Source organism: Sarcophilus harrisii, chromosome 3 (assembly GCF_902635505.1).
Source record: "Sarcophilus harrisii chromosome 3, mSarHar1.11, whole genome shotgun sequence".
Lineage (NCBI taxonomy): Eukaryota > Metazoa > Chordata > Mammalia > Dasyuromorphia > Dasyuridae > Sarcophilus > Sarcophilus harrisii.
In genome coordinates, this window is record NC_045428.1 from 513,183,640 (window position 1) to 513,202,024 (window position 18,385).

At 36.8% G+C, this 18,385-nt stretch overlaps 1 protein-coding gene across 10 annotated transcripts in view; it reads right to left on the reverse strand.

Annotated features, from left to right (window-relative positions):
* Positions 1 to 18,385, reverse strand: part of SYTL2 (synaptotagmin like 2) — a 141,998-nt gene that overhangs the window by 82,759 nt on the left and 40,854 nt on the right. For all 10 annotated transcript variants that reach the window (XM_031961866.1, XM_031961863.1, XM_031961864.1 and 7 more), the window contains exon 2: positions 13,147 to 13,570. In XM_031961866.1, the coding sequence (XP_031817726.1) occupies positions 13,147 to 13,247 (101 nt within the window). In that variant the 5' untranslated portion in view covers positions 13,248 to 13,570. The remainder of the gene's footprint in view (positions 1 to 13,146; positions 13,571 to 18,385) is intronic.

Here is an 18,385-nt window from a genome sequence, read left to right on the forward strand (position 1 = left end):
AAGTAGATAGGTCACTTCCCTTATTTTCATGTATAGGATCACTAATTCTTTCACTCATTCTGACAAGTTGGTCTCCAGAGAGATGACTGCTATAATTCCTAGGAATGACTTTGGAGGCCTACTTTATGGGTGCCTTTCCTCCCAACACTTTGGTCCATGACCCCCCACTGGTATGCTCCCCTTAATCAACCAGTAGACTCAACTGTAGTTGTATTCTTCCCCATAATCAACTAGTAGACTTAATTGTTGTCTGGTTGTTTCATAAGCCCCTTCGTTATGCTTCCCCTTAATCAACTGGTGGACTCAATTGTTGTTGTCTGGTTGTTTCATGAGCCCCCCCTGTTATTCTTGCCCTTAATCAACTGGTGGACTCAATTGTTGTTGTCTGCTTGTTTCATGAGACGCCACTGGTTTTCTTCCCCTTAATCAACTAGTAGACTCGACTGTTGTTAACTAGTTGTTGTTTTATGAGCCCCCACTGGTATACTTCCCCTTAACCAACTTGTAAGCTCAACTGTTACTGTCTGGTTGTTTCATGAACCCTCACTGGTATACTTCCCCTTAATCAACTAGTAGGCTCAACTGTTGTTGTCTAATCATTTCCATAATGTCCAACTATTCCTAATCCCATTTGGAGTTTCTTGATAAAAATACTAAAATGATTTGCCATTTCCTTCTCCAATCCATTTTACAAGTGAAACTTGGGCAAACAGGGTTAAATAACTTGCCTCAAGTCATACAGCTAGGAAGTGTCGCAGGCCAGATTTGAACTCATGAAAATGAGTCTTGCTGATTCTAAGCAAGTGTTCTAGCTGCTACACCATGTAATTACCCCCATAGACTCAATAAACTTATAAGAAAAAGTATTTACTAAAATGATTTTAAAAATTAGTCACAAAGCATTTTCCAAAAATTTGTTTTTAAACATTCCTTTTCAAAAATAACTGCATTCCAAATTCTCTTCCTCCTTTGCATACTCTCCTATACTTGCTGAGAAGACATATGATATGATATAAATTATATATGTGAAATCATGAAAACCCATTTCCATGTTAGCTATATTTCTAAAAAAAAACAAAAGCAAGAAATTGAAAAAAAACAAAATTATACTTCAATTTGCACTCAAGGTTCATCAGTTCTCTCCTTAAAGACAGACAGCATTTTTTTCATTATAAGTCTTTTAGAATTGTCTTGGATCATTGTACTGATCAGAGTATCCAACTCTTTCACAATTGATCATTACAACATTGCTAATACTGTGCATAATGACCTTCTGGTTTTTCTCAGTTCACTTTGCACCAGTAATATAGGTCTTGCCATATTTTTCTTTAGTCATCCCCTCATCATTTCTTATAGCATAATATTCTATCACAATCATACACCACAATTTATTGAGTCATTCCTCAATTGACGAGCATCTCCTCCCATTTCCAATCCTTTGCAATCACAAAAAGAGCTGCTATAAACATTTTAGTTATGAAATGTTTCCTTCTAAATCTGGGAAACACTGTTCCCTAAATATACCAGAGTCTGGAAGAATGGGTATGAACTTGGAGGATAGTAGTTGTGAGGCACATATGTAGACAATGTCAATTCATAATTCTGGAATAGAGAGTCTTCACCAAGTTCACTTCAGAGAAGGGTATCACAGTTTCAGTGCTTGACAAAGCTGGGCTGTTTGCTGTCCAGCTCCTCATAGGGCACAATATCTCAACTGGTTGGGTCAATCTTCTGCTAGGAGGGTGATCTGCTGCAAAGCTGGCTTCTTCTTGGACTCATCTCCAGGAAAGACCAAGTGGGTCACTTAGCTTTTGGTGGGCTGTGTAATCTTTCCAGTTTTCACAGGACATGACGTCTCTGCTGGACTTTACTCCTTGATGCACAAATGCAGTTTCATCTCAGTCTTGGTTTATTGTTAAAAGATTCTTTTTCAACTGTTTTACAGTGTTTTTTTCAGGAAGGAAAGACCCTTAACCTAAGATTGGACTCTCCTTTTTAATTCTCTCAAAGCTTCCCTCTAAGTACTTTATTCCAGTTAGGAGGTGAAACAGGTATGGCCTTTCCTGATACATAATTTTCTGATTCAGAGGTCGTTCATCTCAATGAAAAACTCCACTTTACTTACCTGTGTGGTCCATCCCAGAAACCTGTTGGTTATTATGTAAAGAGGCATCTGGGACAGAGGTATGAGACAAATTGCGGCAAATTAATTTTTCAATGGCCTTTTCATGTGCAATTGAGATCTGTGTGCAGTTAATCCTTCTTTTGTATCTAATAAAGCTCCTTCTTATCATTTCAATGTCTCTATTCCTTGTGACTTTGACAACTTGTTGAAGTTTAACTAATATATCCTTCCGGGCAAAAATGGGACATTGGAGTAGTGTCTTATGAGATCCATCAAACTATGATGTACTTCTGAGTTTTAATATAGATAATTCAATAACTTAAAATGCTTATCAAGCACATATATACAATGAGGACATATTCAAAAGTAATTATCATTAGAAACATAGACAATTTTTTTAAAAAACAGATTTACTCTTCTAATTGTGTCTTATGTAGGTGGCTACTAAAATACCACACTGTAAGGAAGCAGACACTGAAATGTCAGAGGGAAATCAACCTGATTTATATATAAACAGATACACCACAAAACAGATCATCAAAAATCCACTATAATCCAAGTGTTTTTGTTGTTATTGTTCAGTCTGACTCCTATGTCACCTTGGGTAGACCACCGTCCATGGAGTTTTCTTGTCAAAAATAATGAAATGGTTTGCCATTTCCTTCTCTAATGGGATGAAGGCACAGAGGTTAAGTGACTTATCCAGGATCACACAGCTAATGACTATCTGAGGATGGATTTGAACTCAGATTTTCCTGACTCCAGGTCCAGTACTCTGTTCACTGAGCCAAACTCGTTGCCTTCTAGACAGAGTAATTACATAATTATCCAAAGTCATACAGCTAGGTTTCATCTAAGTGACAGCACCTTTATTATCTTTTTTAAAATAGTAACTTTTTATTTTTTAAAATACATGAAAAGATATTTTTCAACATTCACCCTGGCAAAATATTGTGTTCCAAAATTTTTTCCCTCTCTTCTCCCCCATCCTCCCCTATTCAGCAAGTAATATGTTAAATATGTGCAATTCTTCTACACATATTCCCATGATTATTATACTATACAAGAAAAATCAGATCAAAAAAGGAAAAAATAAGAAAAAAAGCAAGCAAACAACAGCAAAAAGAATGAAAATACTATGTTAGGGTTCATATTCAGCTCCCACAGTCCTCTCTCTGGGTGCAGAAGACTCTCTTCATCACAAGACCATAGGAATTGGCCTGAATCACCTTGCAGTTGAAGAGTCACATCCATCAGAACTGATCATTGTATAATCTTGTTGTTGCCTTGTACAATGATGTCCTAGTCCTGCTCATTTCACTTAGCATCAATTCATATATGTCTCTCCAAACCTCTCTGAAATCATCCCGCTTGTCATTTCTTACAGAACAATAATGTTCCATAACATTCATAGACTATAACTTATTCAGCCATTCTCCCACTGATGGGCATCCACTCAGTTTCTAGTTTCTTGCTACTACAAACAGGGCTGCCACAAACACTTTTGCACATGTGGGTTATTTTCCCTTTTTAATGATCTCTTTGGGATGCAGGCCTAGGAGAGACAAGGCTGGATCAAAGGATGTGCAGAATTTTTCAACCCTTTGGGCATAATTCCAGATTGCTCTCCAAAATGGTTGGATCAGTACACAAGTCCACCAACAAGGTATCAGTGTCCCAGTTTTCCCACATCCCCTCCAACATCTGTCATTATCTTTTCCCGTCATCTTAGCCAACTGAGAGGTGCGTAGTGTTACCTCAGAGTTGTTTTAATTTGTATTTCTCTGATCAACAGTGATTTAGAGCATTTTTCATATGATTATATGTGGTTTTAATGTCTTTATTTGAAAATTGTTTATATTCTTTGGCCATTTATCAATTGGAGAATGACTCGAATTCTTGTAAATTTAAGCCAATTCTCTATACATTTTAGAAATGAGGCTCTTATCAGAACCCTTGGTTGTAAAAAAAAAAAATTCCCAGTTTATTGCTTCCCTTCTTGACTCCATTTGTTTTGTTTGTACAAAACCTTTTTAACTTAATATAATCGATATTCATTTTGTATTTCATAATGTACTCTAGTTCTTCTTTGCCCACAAATTCCAGGAAGAATTTCTTTCACATCTACTTTTAAGGTCTGGGTATAGAGCTATTCTTTGTTTCTTCCTCTTCATCTTGTCAATATTCTGAAAAAGCTTAATTTGTCTTTCCTCTATCTCAGATCCATTTTTCCTCATTGAAGCTTTGCTTCTGTATTTTAGGAAGGTCCTTCCTACAAAGTCAGCCTACACTTGGAGCTCAGATGAGAATCACTCTGCTGTGGCATCTTTGCAAACATCTGAGGCTCAAAATTTAGAATACTATGATTCTAACACTAATGAACAACATTTTCAGAAGCAAATTCAATTCAATATCATTGGCTATACTCAGATCACTATGCTGAGATCAATGAAGAAATAAATATGAAAAAGTTACACTCACAATCTTGTGAGCCTAAATAATCAAATATGGATATGGTTCTGATCCCACTCAACAGAAGAGAAAATTAACACATTACTCCCCAAATTTTGGTAGAAAAGTTCAGCAAACATCTGGTAGAGGGGAAGAGGGAAATTGGAACACAAGGTTTTTCAAGGGTCAGTGTTGAAAAATCATCCTTGCATATGTTTTTTTAATAACTTTTTATTGACAGAACCCATGCCATGGTAGTTTTTTTTACGGCATTATCCCTTGCACTCACTTCTGTTCCGATTTTTCCCCTCCCTCCCTCTACCCTCTCCCCCAGATGGCAAGCAGTCCTATACATGTTAAATAGGTTACAGTAGATCTTGGATACAATATATGTGTGCAGAAATGAACAGTTCTCTTGTTGCTCAAGGAGAATAAAATTTAGAAGGTATAAATAACCCGGGAAGAAGAACAAAAATGCAAGCAGTTTACATTCATTTCCCAGTGTTCTTTCTTTGGGTGTAGCTGCTTCTGTCCATCCTTGATCAATTGAAACTGAGTTAGATCTTGTCTTTGTCGAAGAAATCCACTTCCATGAGAATATATCCTCATACAGTATCGTTGTTGAAGTATATAATGATCTCCTGGTTCTGCTCATTTCACTTAGCATCAGTTCATGTAAGTCTCTCCAAGCCTCTCTGTATTCATCCTGCTGGTCATTTCTTACAGAACAATAATATTCCATAACATTCATATGCCACAATTTACTCAACTATTCTCCAATTGATGGGCATCCATTCATTTTCCAGTTTCTGGCCACTACAAACAGGGCTGCCACAAACATTTTGGCACATACAGGTCCCTTTCCCTTCTTTAGTATCTCCTTGGGATATAAGCCCAGTAGAAATACCTTGCATATGTTTTGAAAATAAAAAAACTTCAATAAAAAAAGTTCTTCAAGACGATACTCAAATAGTATAGTAATAACAGTCTCTTATACAAGTGAAAGGAACCTTAACCTCATCTAAATCAATCCCTCTCAATGAATCATAGAATGAATCCAGTCATAGGGCTGGAAGAAACCTTATAGGTCAGTTGGTTCAGTCTGCCCATTTTACAGATGGAGAATTGAGACTCAGAGAAAGGAAGTACTTTGCCCACTCTGAACATGGAAGATGGCTTAATGCATGTTTGCCCCAGTCCAATGTGAGTGGAATAGCCTGCAGCAGAAGCCCAGGTCTCTTGTACACTGGCTGGGCCAAATGAACAGCTCAGCAGTCCCCAGTCCTCTCTCCTCCATCAAAGAGCATGTCCTGGACTTGTTTATTGTATCCAGAGGGCACAAGGGGGGAATCCATCAGCCTTCAGTGAAATGCATCATTTCTCTTAGCTGTGGTCCTCAGGCCTGACCTTCATCACCCCCGAGTCAGCACCCCGAGCCTGAGTCACACCAGCTTTTCCACCCCCTCCCTCCCAGCCCTGGCTTCCTCTCGGGTTACAACAGCAGAGAAACAAAAGCCACAAGAAACCCCCCAAACCGCAGGCCAGTTCTGGGTGCTGAGGACCACAGCATTTCTGCCTTTGCAGACTCCCTGGTGCCAGTGGTGACATGCCCCCCAAACAGGGACGGGTTCCAGTAGGAGCTCTGCATTTTTGAGGCCATTCTCATCATATATCACAATATCCCAAGAGTTCCTGCACTATATTTACAATGAACCACAGAACAACAGACAAGAATTAGGCGAAGAGCGGGCTGGAGCCCACAAGATCAGGAATATCTGGGGAAAAGATGGAAATGACTAAAGCCCACGAGCATTAGTGTGGGAAACACTGGCACTGAGTCCAACCATGTCAATTTATGGAGAGATCTCACTTCAACTCTGCTGGCCCTGGACCAATTAATAACAATTGTAATGAGGATGACTACCATTTATTTAGCATTTAAAATTTTTCAATGTATTTTCCATATATTCTCTCATTTGTGACACACAACCCTGAGAGTTAGTATATTGTTATGGTTAAATCACTTTGTGAAACCTTAAAGCACCATAGATATACTACTTGTTATTATTCTTAATATATATATATATATATGGAGAGGGAGAGAGAGAGAGAGAGAGAGAGAGAGAGAGAGAGAAGGAGAGGGGGGGATATTACAACTATCTTTAATGTGCATGTGAAAAAAGTGGGGATCAAAAAAGGGAAATAGTCATAGAGCAAATAAGTACTGAGATGAGATTTGAAGTCAGGTCTTCCTGATTACAAATCCAGGGTTAAGATAAAAAAGACTCTGCCTGTTCCACTTCTGCAAATCAAAGGTCTTACTGAGCAGTGTATCAGTATATAATAATGTGTTAGTTATAGTAGGAATAGAAGTAAAAGGAGGAGGAATAAAAGCAATAGTAATAGAAGTAGTGATAACAGTAATACTACTAGTAGTGAAAGCAATAGTGATGACAAAAGCAATAGTAGTAGTGAAAGTAAAGTTATTAATAGCAATAGTAATAAAAACAAAGTAGTAGTAATAGTAATTATTACTAAGTATTAATAATAATAGTATATTATAACAAACAGAATCATAGCCATAGTGATAACAGTAATACTATGATTAGTAGAATAATAGTAATAACAAAAGCAATAGCAGTAATAGTAATAGTAGTTATCGCTACCACAATTATTAGTAGTGAGAGTAATAACAGTAGTGATAATAGTAATGCTATGATTAGCAGAATAGTAGTAATAACAAAAGCAATAATGGTAGTAAAAGTAATGTTATAACATCAATAACAGTAATAAAATCAGAGTAGTAGTTGTAATAGTAGTTATTACTAACCCAAGTATTAGTAGTAAGAGTAACAGTAATAATAGTAGCAGTGATAGTAGTAGTAGTAGAAGCAATAGTAGTAAAAGTAATGTTACTAATAGCAATAGTAGAAATAAAAGCAAAAAAGTAGCAGTAATAGTAGTTATTACTAAGTATTAGTAGCAAGAGTAATAGTAGTAACAGCCACAGTAATGGTAGTAACATTATAAGTAGAAATAATAAAAACAATAGTAGTAGTAAAAATAATGTTGCTAATAGCACTCAGTAATAAAAATTGGTATTTGTAATAGTAATAGTAAAAGCAATAGTTATAATAGCAGTAGTGATAACAGTAATACTACTAGTAACCACCAAAGCAATAGTAGTAACAAATGCAAGAGTAGTAGTAAAAGCAATGTTACTAATGGTAGTTGTAGCAATAAAAGCAAAGCAGTAGTAGTAATAGTAGTTATTACTACAAGCAATAGTAGTAATAGCAGTAGTGATCACAGTAATACTACTATTGGTAAAAGTAACAATAATATTAATAAAGCAATAGCAGTAGTGAATGTAATGTTATTAATCACAATTGTAGTAATAAAAGTAATTGTAATTGTAATAGTAGTAGTTGTAATAATAGGAAAAGAAGAATAAAATAATAATGGCAGTAGTAAAAATAATAATATTAGTAGCAGTAGGGGTGATAGTAATAGTGGTAATTGTTATAGCAACAATAATAGCAGTAGTTTTAATAGTAATATTATGATTAGCAATGACTAACAAAAGCAATAATAGTAGTAAAAGTAATGTACTAACAGTAATATCAGTAATAAACAGTAGTAGTAGTAGTAATAGTAATTACTATCACAAGTATTAGTAGTAAGAATAATAGTAGTAATGGAAGTAGTGATAATAGTAGAAGCAATCATGGTAAAAGTAATATTACTAATAGCCATAGTAGCAATAAAAGCAAAGTAGCAGCAATAACAGTAGTTATTACTAATTATTAGCAGCAAAAGTAATAGTAATAGCAGCAGCAGTCTAGTAGTATTATGATTAGTATAATGGTAGAAATAACAAAAACAGTAGTAGTAAAAATAACATTGCTAATAGCCCTCAGTAATAAAATTAGCAGTTGTAATAGTGGCATTACACTATTTTGTACAAACAAAACAAATGGAGTCAAGAATTAATTAATATTAGTTATTATTAATTATTAATTTCAGATTAATAATAAGTTAATAATAGTAGTAAAAGCGATAGGAGTATTAACAGTAGTGATAATAGTAGTACTACTAGTAATAGAAGCAATAGTAGTGACAAAAGCAAGAGTAGTAATAAAAGTAATGTTACTAATAGTCATAGCAATAAAAGCAAAGCAGTAGTAGTAATAGTAGTTATTACTACAAACAATAGTAGTAATAGCAGCAGTGATCACAAAAATGCTACCAGTGGTAGAAGTAACAGTAGTATTAACAAAAGCAATAATAGTAGTGAATGTAAATTGTAGTAATAGCAGTAGTAATAATAGGAAAAGAAGAATAAAAGTGATAGTAGCAGCAGTGGTGACAGTTAACAGTGGTAATAGTGGTAGCAATAGCAGTAGTCAACAACAACAATAATAATAATAGCAGCAGCAGCATTTATAGAACTTTTGAAGATTTGCAAAGTTTCCTCTGTGTTATTTCTTGACTAATAACCCTGTACCATAGGTTCTGCTATTTTCCCCATTTTACTGATGGATAAGTAAAGGCTGAGAGGTTCCTCAGTTCCCTGACTGGCCTAGGGTCACAAAGTTAGGAAGAGCTGGAGAGAAGACAAAATCTCTTAATTAATCAGACCTGGCAGAGGCCCTGTGCTCAAATCCAGCCTTTGCCTCTAACTATAGGATGCTGACCCCTGAAATCGCCTTGAGGACACCTTGGTCACCCCAGAGCTTAGCACAGAACTTGGCACACAGTAGGTGATTTATAAATGTTAGGTGGCCTGCTGGCTGGGCTTTAAGCTTCCCCTTCTGTAAAAGGCAGAGCTTGCCTTGGATAATCATTAGATAAAGGACCAAGTTTTAAATCTCGGAGCCTGTGGCCCTCCTAGTGCTGGAGCACGCTGCACAGGCAGGAAGCTTCTGGCTCATGGGCTCCATGGGTGACACATGATCTCATGATTCAAGAGAAGCAACATTGGGAAATCCTAGCCCCCTCCCTTTCCTGCCTGTTTCCCTACTCCCACCTCTATTTCTCAGGCTACCTGGAGTGCAGCAATGCAATTATGACACTTCCTATTACCTCAAGATTTCCCTAATCTTCTCTATGACCTGATGGCCTGATTTCTGGTGAGACTACTTAAAAGGGAAGGCAAACAGAGTAAATTAAATAATAATTAATACAGATAGTCTCCTTGCCTTTTTTACACCCTTACTCCCCTCCTCATATTCTTACAGAAGAATAAAGGAGCCCTCCTCCAAAAACTACCTTTGAGTCTATTTATCTCAAAAGTTTATTTTGAGGGAGGAAAAAACACTTATTAAGTGCCTACTATGTGTCAGGTACTATGCAAAGCATTTTATGATTGTTATCTTATAGGCAGAATCTATTATTATCCCCATTTTATAACTGGGGAAACTGAGGCAAACAAGTGAATTATTTGACTTGCCCAGGCTCACACAGCCTGACAGCATGTGAGCTACATTTGAACTCAGGTCTTCCTGACTCCAGACTCTACTTCCCCTAGGAACTTCAGAGGAAAGCCCTTTGCAGACATCAGGGTAGAAGCCCAGGTCATGAACATCACCTCTCCCTTCCCTGAAAAAGCTGACCCTGCAGACAAGCCCAGTGAAATGGCTGAGCTACCTCCCTTTGTGGCTGCAGGAGCTCAGCCTGATCCGGCAGAGACTGCTACCTCGGCGGGGGTCTCGCTCAGTGGGCCAGATTAACGAGCCCAAGCGGTGGGGGTGCTGCCCCGTGGCCTAATTAGCTCAAGAGGCTCCACAGGCTGGATGCCCGGGCCTGGAAGGCCACTGGAAATGTCAGGCGAGAGCAGCACTCCCACGGGGAAAGTGGAGAGCCTCCCCAGTATGGTCACCAGGGTAATGGCCACAGGCCTCCATCCTTAGAGGGGGCACTGAAGACTGACTCAGGAAGAGAAGAAAAACAGAGGGAGGAGGGCTAGCTGGGCCCGCTGGCAAAGACAGGAAAACAGACTAACACAATAACTCAAAATTTATAAACAGAAAATCTATAACTTCCCCACTACTGTAAATCAGGGAGGATTATATTTCTATGTACACATACGTACACATACTTACACCCTCTTTCAAACTACATATTTTATGACTTCCCAGTCCCTTTTAAAAGTTTCCCTAATGTTCACTTTCAAATAACTTCAGGAAGACCTAAATTCAAATTTGAGCTTAGACACATTCTAACTGTATGACCTTGGACAACTTTTTACCTCAGTTTCCTCATCTGTAAAATGGGGGTAATAGCAGCACCTACCTCCTAGGGTAAAGTGCTTAGCACAGTGTCTGGCACACAGTAAGCACTATTTAAATATTAGCTATTATTATTCTTACTATAATTCACTGTGAAATATTTAGCACAGTGTCTGGCACATTGTAAGCTCCACATAAATCTTACTTATTATTACTGTCTTGCCCTTTTTTAACAAGGGTTCAGTTTCCTCATCTGTAAAATGGGAGTAATAACCAGCACTTACTTGCTAGGGTACACACTTAGCACAGTGCCCGACACATATTTAAATGTTAGCTATTATTGTTATTATAATTCATTGTAAAATATTTAGCATGGTGCCTGGCACATAGTAAGCTCTATATAAATCTTATATAATTTTATAACTCTCTTACTCACTATTTAACAAAGGTTCTTAACTTAGTGTCTATGATTAGATTTTAGGGGATCTTCAATGGAAAAAAATTACATTTTTATTTTTCACTAACCTCTAACTGAAATTTGTCATCTTCTTCAATTTTGAATGTAGGCAATAAATATTATTCTGAAGAGACCCTACTTAAAAGGGTCCATGACACAAAAAACACCATTAAGATTTTATGATTTAGAATAACCACATTATTGATATAGTGCTTTACAGTTTGCAAGATTTTTTATTCACAAAGAGATTGGCTCACTCTATTCACATCTCCCACGCCTAACCACTTCAATAATTTGCTGGGGCTTTGAATTTTTTTTTTATTTTGCTGAGGCAATTAGAGTTAAGTGACTTGCCCAGGGTCACACAGTTAGGAGGTGTTAAATGTCTGAGACCAGATTTGAACTCAGGTCCTCCTGATTTCAGGGCTGGTGCTCTATCCACTGCATCCCCTAGTTAGCCCTTGGGACTCTGAAATCTTGATTTTGATTGCCTCTCTAAGACTTCCATTTAAGATTGCAATGTGAGAAACACCTACTGAGATCAGCAGTTGGCTTCCAAAGAGCTGCCAGTGTCCTCAGCTACTGAATATTGTTCTTTAGGAGCACATAGCAGTGTTGTATTCCTGGAAGCTGCATCTCAGGATACTCCCGAAGTTATAATATTAACTAGCAAAATCCTTAACATAATATTAACATTTTTGATACCCATTAAAATCCTTGGGGGTGAGATCTATTACTATTCTCATTTAACAAACAATTGAGATAAATTAAATGACTTATCCAGGATCTACACGACTATTGAGTGTCTAGACAGGATTGAACTCAGTCCCATACTCTATCCACTAAGCCATTCAGCCACCCTAAAACTGCCACCTAGACAAAGCTGACAAATAATATTAGTAACATAATATAGCTATAGGTGAAAACAAGCCAGCCATTATGTATCCCCTGAAGATTCCATAAAAATAGGAATTCATGATGGCCAGACTTAAGCTTGGAAAACAGTAGAATATAGTGGAAAGCTTCCTTCTGTCTGTAAACTGAAAAGACTGAAATATTTGACCTCTAAATATGGCAAAACAATCACTGAAAATTTTTTATCAAGAGCAAGTACCAGACCCTAAAGAGAAACTACATGCAGTACACATTCAGCTGAGGAACTGGGGAGAAAAAGAAATAATTCATCCTTGCCTACTATCTGGTTGGTTCCCATTTAATTAATTAATCTTTGTAACTTTTTATAGATTGCTAAGAAATTCAATTGAAATTCAATGTCTTATTGCAAAGCTCCTGGCACTCCACCCCAGTTATAGCTTAGCTCTACTAGTCTGTAATCTCATACTATTCATTTAAGTTGTTCTCTGGTTATATACTCTAGAGGTGGGAAAAAAAAGTAATAACAATAGCAACTAGGCTAGGAAAACTGTTCGCAGTGACAATAAATAAATAAATTCTATCCTGCAAGAAAAACTGATACTGCAATATAACTGTTGCCACAGACACCAATATGATGAATTTTAGAAAGGTTTAACAAAGTTTAATCCTATCATGAATTCAGACCCAGTGAAATAAATATAAATTCAATTCATTGACATAGGTTTTTATGCCCATTCAATAGTTTTTTAAAAAAAGTATATAGATTCCAGTTTAAATTGGTTCCCCTGGCATTTTTAAGAAAACAATCTGATTTGGTTCTTTATTCAATCATTCATTCATAGTATGAAACTATTTTTAGGGAGTAACATGGAATTGTGGCTCATTAAGTAATTCAGATTTCTTATTATTTGTTCAAGTACCGCATCACCACCTACAGTCAGATAAGGCAAAATTTCTCTCAGAATTAACATCTTTATGATATGATCTCTTTGATATCAGAATCTTACCTGACTCTCTCTTCTTCTGCCCTTTTCAATTCAGCATCTCTCTGAAGGACCTTCATGATGGCATCTTGCTCCTCCTCTGTGAGGAAGCTTAAATCAATCATCTTGAAAAGACTGGATTAAAAATTGGTAAAAAACAAAAACAAAAACCTAGGTTCAAAATGTTCAAGTCACGAACAACGTTAAGCTGTATCCAGAGTCATTAAAAGTTTTTTTTTTAAATCCTCAATTATTCAGTGCTTTGATTTGCCAGACTTGAGAAGGTTGACTTTGCCGCAATATTATCGTGGACAGGTTCTCGATGAGATGCTGCTTTCCTTGAGGGTCAAGTTACACGATCTTATGATGGTCTTTCTCCCTCTTCCTCTAGTCCAGGTGCAGAGCAATAGTTTCAGTTGAATTCAAGGCAGCAGCTGTTGAGTATTACCTTGTGGGATTCAAGAAATAAACATTAAGTATATAAGATTGTTTATTGATTCATTCATTTATCCCTAAACTTCTTCCTGAGAGAATAGCCCAGTTGGTTATAACCACAAACCCCCAAAATGGGCACACAAAAAGATAACAGTCAACGTTTAATGGACAAAGGAAAAAAATGATGTTTAAGAATTTTTTTCCCTCTCCTTCGACAAGCTTTTAGCACTCTGGAAAAAAAGTAAATTTCTACATACTATATAAGTAAATAGGATCAGGGAAGAATAGTTATTGGCAAGGACTAGAAATAAAAATTTATGCAGTTGATTTTCCAGACAATTAAAATGTTCTACTGGAATCTACAAGCAGAATTTCAATATTAGGTGAAGGAAGGTACAACAAACATCAAGTATTTGCTATTCTATTCCCTCATTTATATCTTTAACCTGAGCTCTGACCTGAGACAAGCTTCCAAATCGGCCTCCCCTAGCTTTTCACGAGAAAGAATAGTGAATGGAGGGAGAAAAATTAGATTTTCAAAACAACTTGCAACACCAGGTGAGCAGTATGAAACAAGATCATGGGATGAGAAGGCTACTTTCTTGTAGCACTGTACATCACTATAAAAAAGGGTGTATACCATCCTTTAAAAAGACTTAACAAACTGAGGATGATGAGTATAATTAACGATTACTATGCCGTAAGAAATTACAGTTGAATACAATGTACTCTTGCCAAAAAGACTATTTTATGGAGAACTTACACAGGGAAAGTACGCACAAGGTAGTCAAAAAGTAATGTGTGATCAATCTGGATATAGATTAGGTTGGATATGGAGACCACATTAATTCTCTATTCCTTCCCTCTATAAAATGAAGATGCTGCTCATTCTCTGATAAATACCCTATTATAGACACTCTCAAGGTTTCTCAAGAATTGATTGTATGACATTGGAGACCTTGGCAAAGAACCACCCGGCATGAGGAGCCCTTATCAGAGAAGGTGCTGTGCTCTAGGAGCAAAGCAGAATTGAATTAGTCCAAAAGAAATGTGAGATGGGCAAAGTAAGAGAATCCACCCCAAATGTTCATAGGGACTATTTGTGTGCGACCTAAGACAGAGCATTCCAAGGTTGTACTGGACTGATCAGCCATGGTTGGACACACTGTAACTCTACTCTAACCTAGTAACTTCATTTTGGTCCTTCTCCAGAACAAAGGTCAACAATCATATATACCATAACAATGTATATGGAGAGAATCACCACAAAACAACCGAAAGTTAAAGTGGCAAAATTATAAAGAACAAGCCTGGCTCCAAAAAAGGGATATGAGAAAATACCTCCTCTCTTCCTATGTATTCAGAACCATGTGTTCAGAACATTTCCTATACTGTCAGATTTTTTCCTATGTATTGATCAATTCCCTGCTTTTTTTCATTTTTAAAGAAAATCATTGCAATAAAGGATGACTCTCTAGGAGGAGGGAAGAGAAAATGTAAAAGCAAGATATCAACAACTTTTTATTTAGAAAATAAGACACTGAGCAAATTACACTGAGAGTTATCTAATCTCTGATCACTGCAGTGATCAAAGGGACCTGATAAAGAAGCAGGCTGATTACATCTCAGCAGAGGTGGTGGACCCTATGGGGCAAAATGTAACTTAAGTTACCAAGCATGGCTAATATGGTCATTTGTTTCTACAGCTCAGGATAGCTTCAATCCAGCAATTACGCTGAAAAGCTGTGCGTAGTTCTTTATAATAGACTATTTATCAGATAATGAGTAGTATGTTCATTTTATAGAGGAAAGAATAGAAATTTAATGGGGCTCAAGTGTCTCTATATCCAACTTACTCTATGAGATTGATTACACATTATTTCCCTTTATACATTCTACATCACAAGCAAATCCATCTGCTCAGGGTTATTCCTACACATCTTTTTGTCTCTGTTCTCCAAGCCTTAACACTGGAGGTCCCCTTTGCCTGGAAGGTACTGATTCCTCCTCTTTGTCCAGCAGAATCCCTACTTCCTTTAAGATTCACTTCAAATAATACTCCCATATGAGGTTTTCTCCCAATTCCCCAGCTACTAATGCCCTCCAAAATGACTTTAAATTTATCTTGTATATTTTTGTATATTTCAAATGACACTTCTTTATGTGTTTCCCACCACTTTTCCAGCTACTAGTATCCTCCAAAATGACTTTAAATTTATCTTGTATATTTTTGTATATTTCAAATGACACTTCTTTATGGGGTTCCTCCCAATTCTCCAGCTACTAATGCCCTCCAAAATGACTTTAAATTTATCTTGTATATTTTTTGTATACTTCAAATGATACTTCTTTATGAGGTTCTCCCCACTTCTCCAGCTACTAATGTCCTCCAAAATGACTTTAAATTTATCTTGTATATTTTTGTATACTTCAAATGATACTTCTTTATGAGGTTCCCCCCCTTCTCCATCTACTAGTGTCCTCCAAAATTACTTTAAATTTATCTTGTATATTTTTTGTATACTTCAAATGATACTTCTTTATGAGGTTCCCCCCTCTTCTCCAGCTACTAATGCCCTCCAAAATGACTTTAAATTTATCTTGTATATTTTTTTGTGTACTTCAAATGATACTTCTTTATAAGGCTCCCCTCCACTTCTCCAGCTACTAATGCCCTCCAAAATGACTTTAAATTTATCTTGTATATTTTTTGTGTACTTCAAATGATACTTCTTTATGAGGTTCCCCCCACTTCTCCAGCTACTAATGCCCACCAAAATGACTTTTGTTTTGCAGTTGGCTTCTTTTTCAAATAATAACATTTTTTTCTTTTTTTTTTAAATTTAATAGCCTTTTATTTACAGGTTATATGCATGGGTAACTTTACAGCATTAACAATTGCCAAACTTCTTGTTCCAATTTTTCACCTCTTACCCCCCACCCTCTCCCCCAGATGGCAGGATGACCAGTAGATGTTTAATATATTAAAATATAAATTAGATACACAATAAGTATACATGACCAAACCGTTATTTTGCTGTACAAAAAGAATCGGACTCTGAAATATTGTACAATTAGCTTGTGAAGGAAATCAAAAATGCAGGTGGGCATAAATATAGGGATTGGGAGTTCAATGTAATGGTTTTTAGTCATCACCCAGAGTTCTTTCTCTGGGCATAGCTGGTTCAGTTCATTACTGCTCCACTGGAAATGATTTGGTTGATCTCGTTGCTGAGGATGGCCTGGTCCATCAGAACTGGTCATCATATAGTATTGTTGTTGAAGTATATAATGATCTCCTGGTCCTGCTCATTTCACTCAGCATCAGTGCATGTAAGTCTCTCCAGGCCTTTCTGAAATCATCCTGTTGGTCATTTCTTACAGAACAATAATATTCCATAATATTCATATACCACAATTTATTCAGCCATTCTCCAACTGATGGGCATCCATTCAGTTTCCAGTTTCTAGCCCACTACAAAAAGGGCTGCCACAAACATTCGTGCACATACAGGGTCCCTTTCCCTTCTTTATAATCTCTTTGGGATATAAGCCCAGTAGTAACACTGCTGGATCAAAGGGTATGCACAGTTTGATAACTTTTTGAGCATAGTTCCAAACTACTCTACAAAATCCTCCAAAATGACTTTAAATTTATCTTGTATATTTTTATGTACTTCAAATGATAATTCTTTATGATGTTCTCCCCACTTCTCCAGCTACTAATGCCCTCCAAAATGACTTCAAATTTATCTTGTATATTTTTTTGTATGCTTCAAATGATAATTCTTTATGAGGTTCCCCCCACTTCTCCAGCTACACTAATGCCCTCCAAAATGACTTTAAATTTATCTTGTATTTTTTTTGTATGCTTCAAATGATACTTCCTTATGAAGCTCCCCCCCACTTCTCTAGCTACTAGTGTCCTCCAAAATGACTTTAAATTTATCTTGTATATTTTTGAAGATATGCATATTGTTTATGGGTTGGGGTTTTTTCTATTAATAGAATATAAGAGAAAAATGCATTGGGAATGAGGCGGGCATAGCTAGGGTCTTGAATGAAATGGCAGTCTGGGTTAGGGGCTCATCAATCAAGAGAGTAGACCTTTCGGCTGCAGTACCTCCAAGATGTGAATGAACATTGCTTTTCCTTCCCCTTATCCAAAAAATTATAAAATGAGATCTTCTGTCGGTCTATACTCCTGAAATATCAAGTTCATCCTCTTCTTCAGCCAAAGATGGATAAATCTTTTTATTTATGGATAAATAAGTTCTCTAAGGCCTTGCCATGGCACAGAGGTTACCCCTGGGTTCTCAAAACAAGGTCCTCCTTGGCCAACTTGCTTTACCTCTGGGCCTCAGTTTCCTACTTGTAAAAGGAGTAAGTAGAACAAGAATATTTCTAAGGTCTCTTTCAGCTCCGAATCCTTTCATCCTCCAGTCCTACAAATGCTGGAAAAACTTCAAGTCCTTGGTGGTGCACTTGTCCAAGGAAAGGCCTTAGGTAAATTTAGAGAAATGTGTCACAAAAGGCAATGCAACTGATGAAACTCAGGGGAGGAAAAACTCAACCAAACAGAATCAGCTGCCCAAAGTTGGAAGTAGGTTCTTGAAAATGAGATTAATCTGAGAGCTTTTTGCTCACCTGATCATTTAAAGATTAACTGGAAAGTCTCTGGCTGAAGGGCCAAACACCAGAATCAGAATGCCCAGACAGGTTAGTTCAGTGGACTAAAGTTGAGTCAGTTGGTTTGTGCAAAGTAGAATACTGTCGTACTGCCAAAGCTATATTCTTGATAACCTACCTCTCAAAAGCAGAGCAGGAA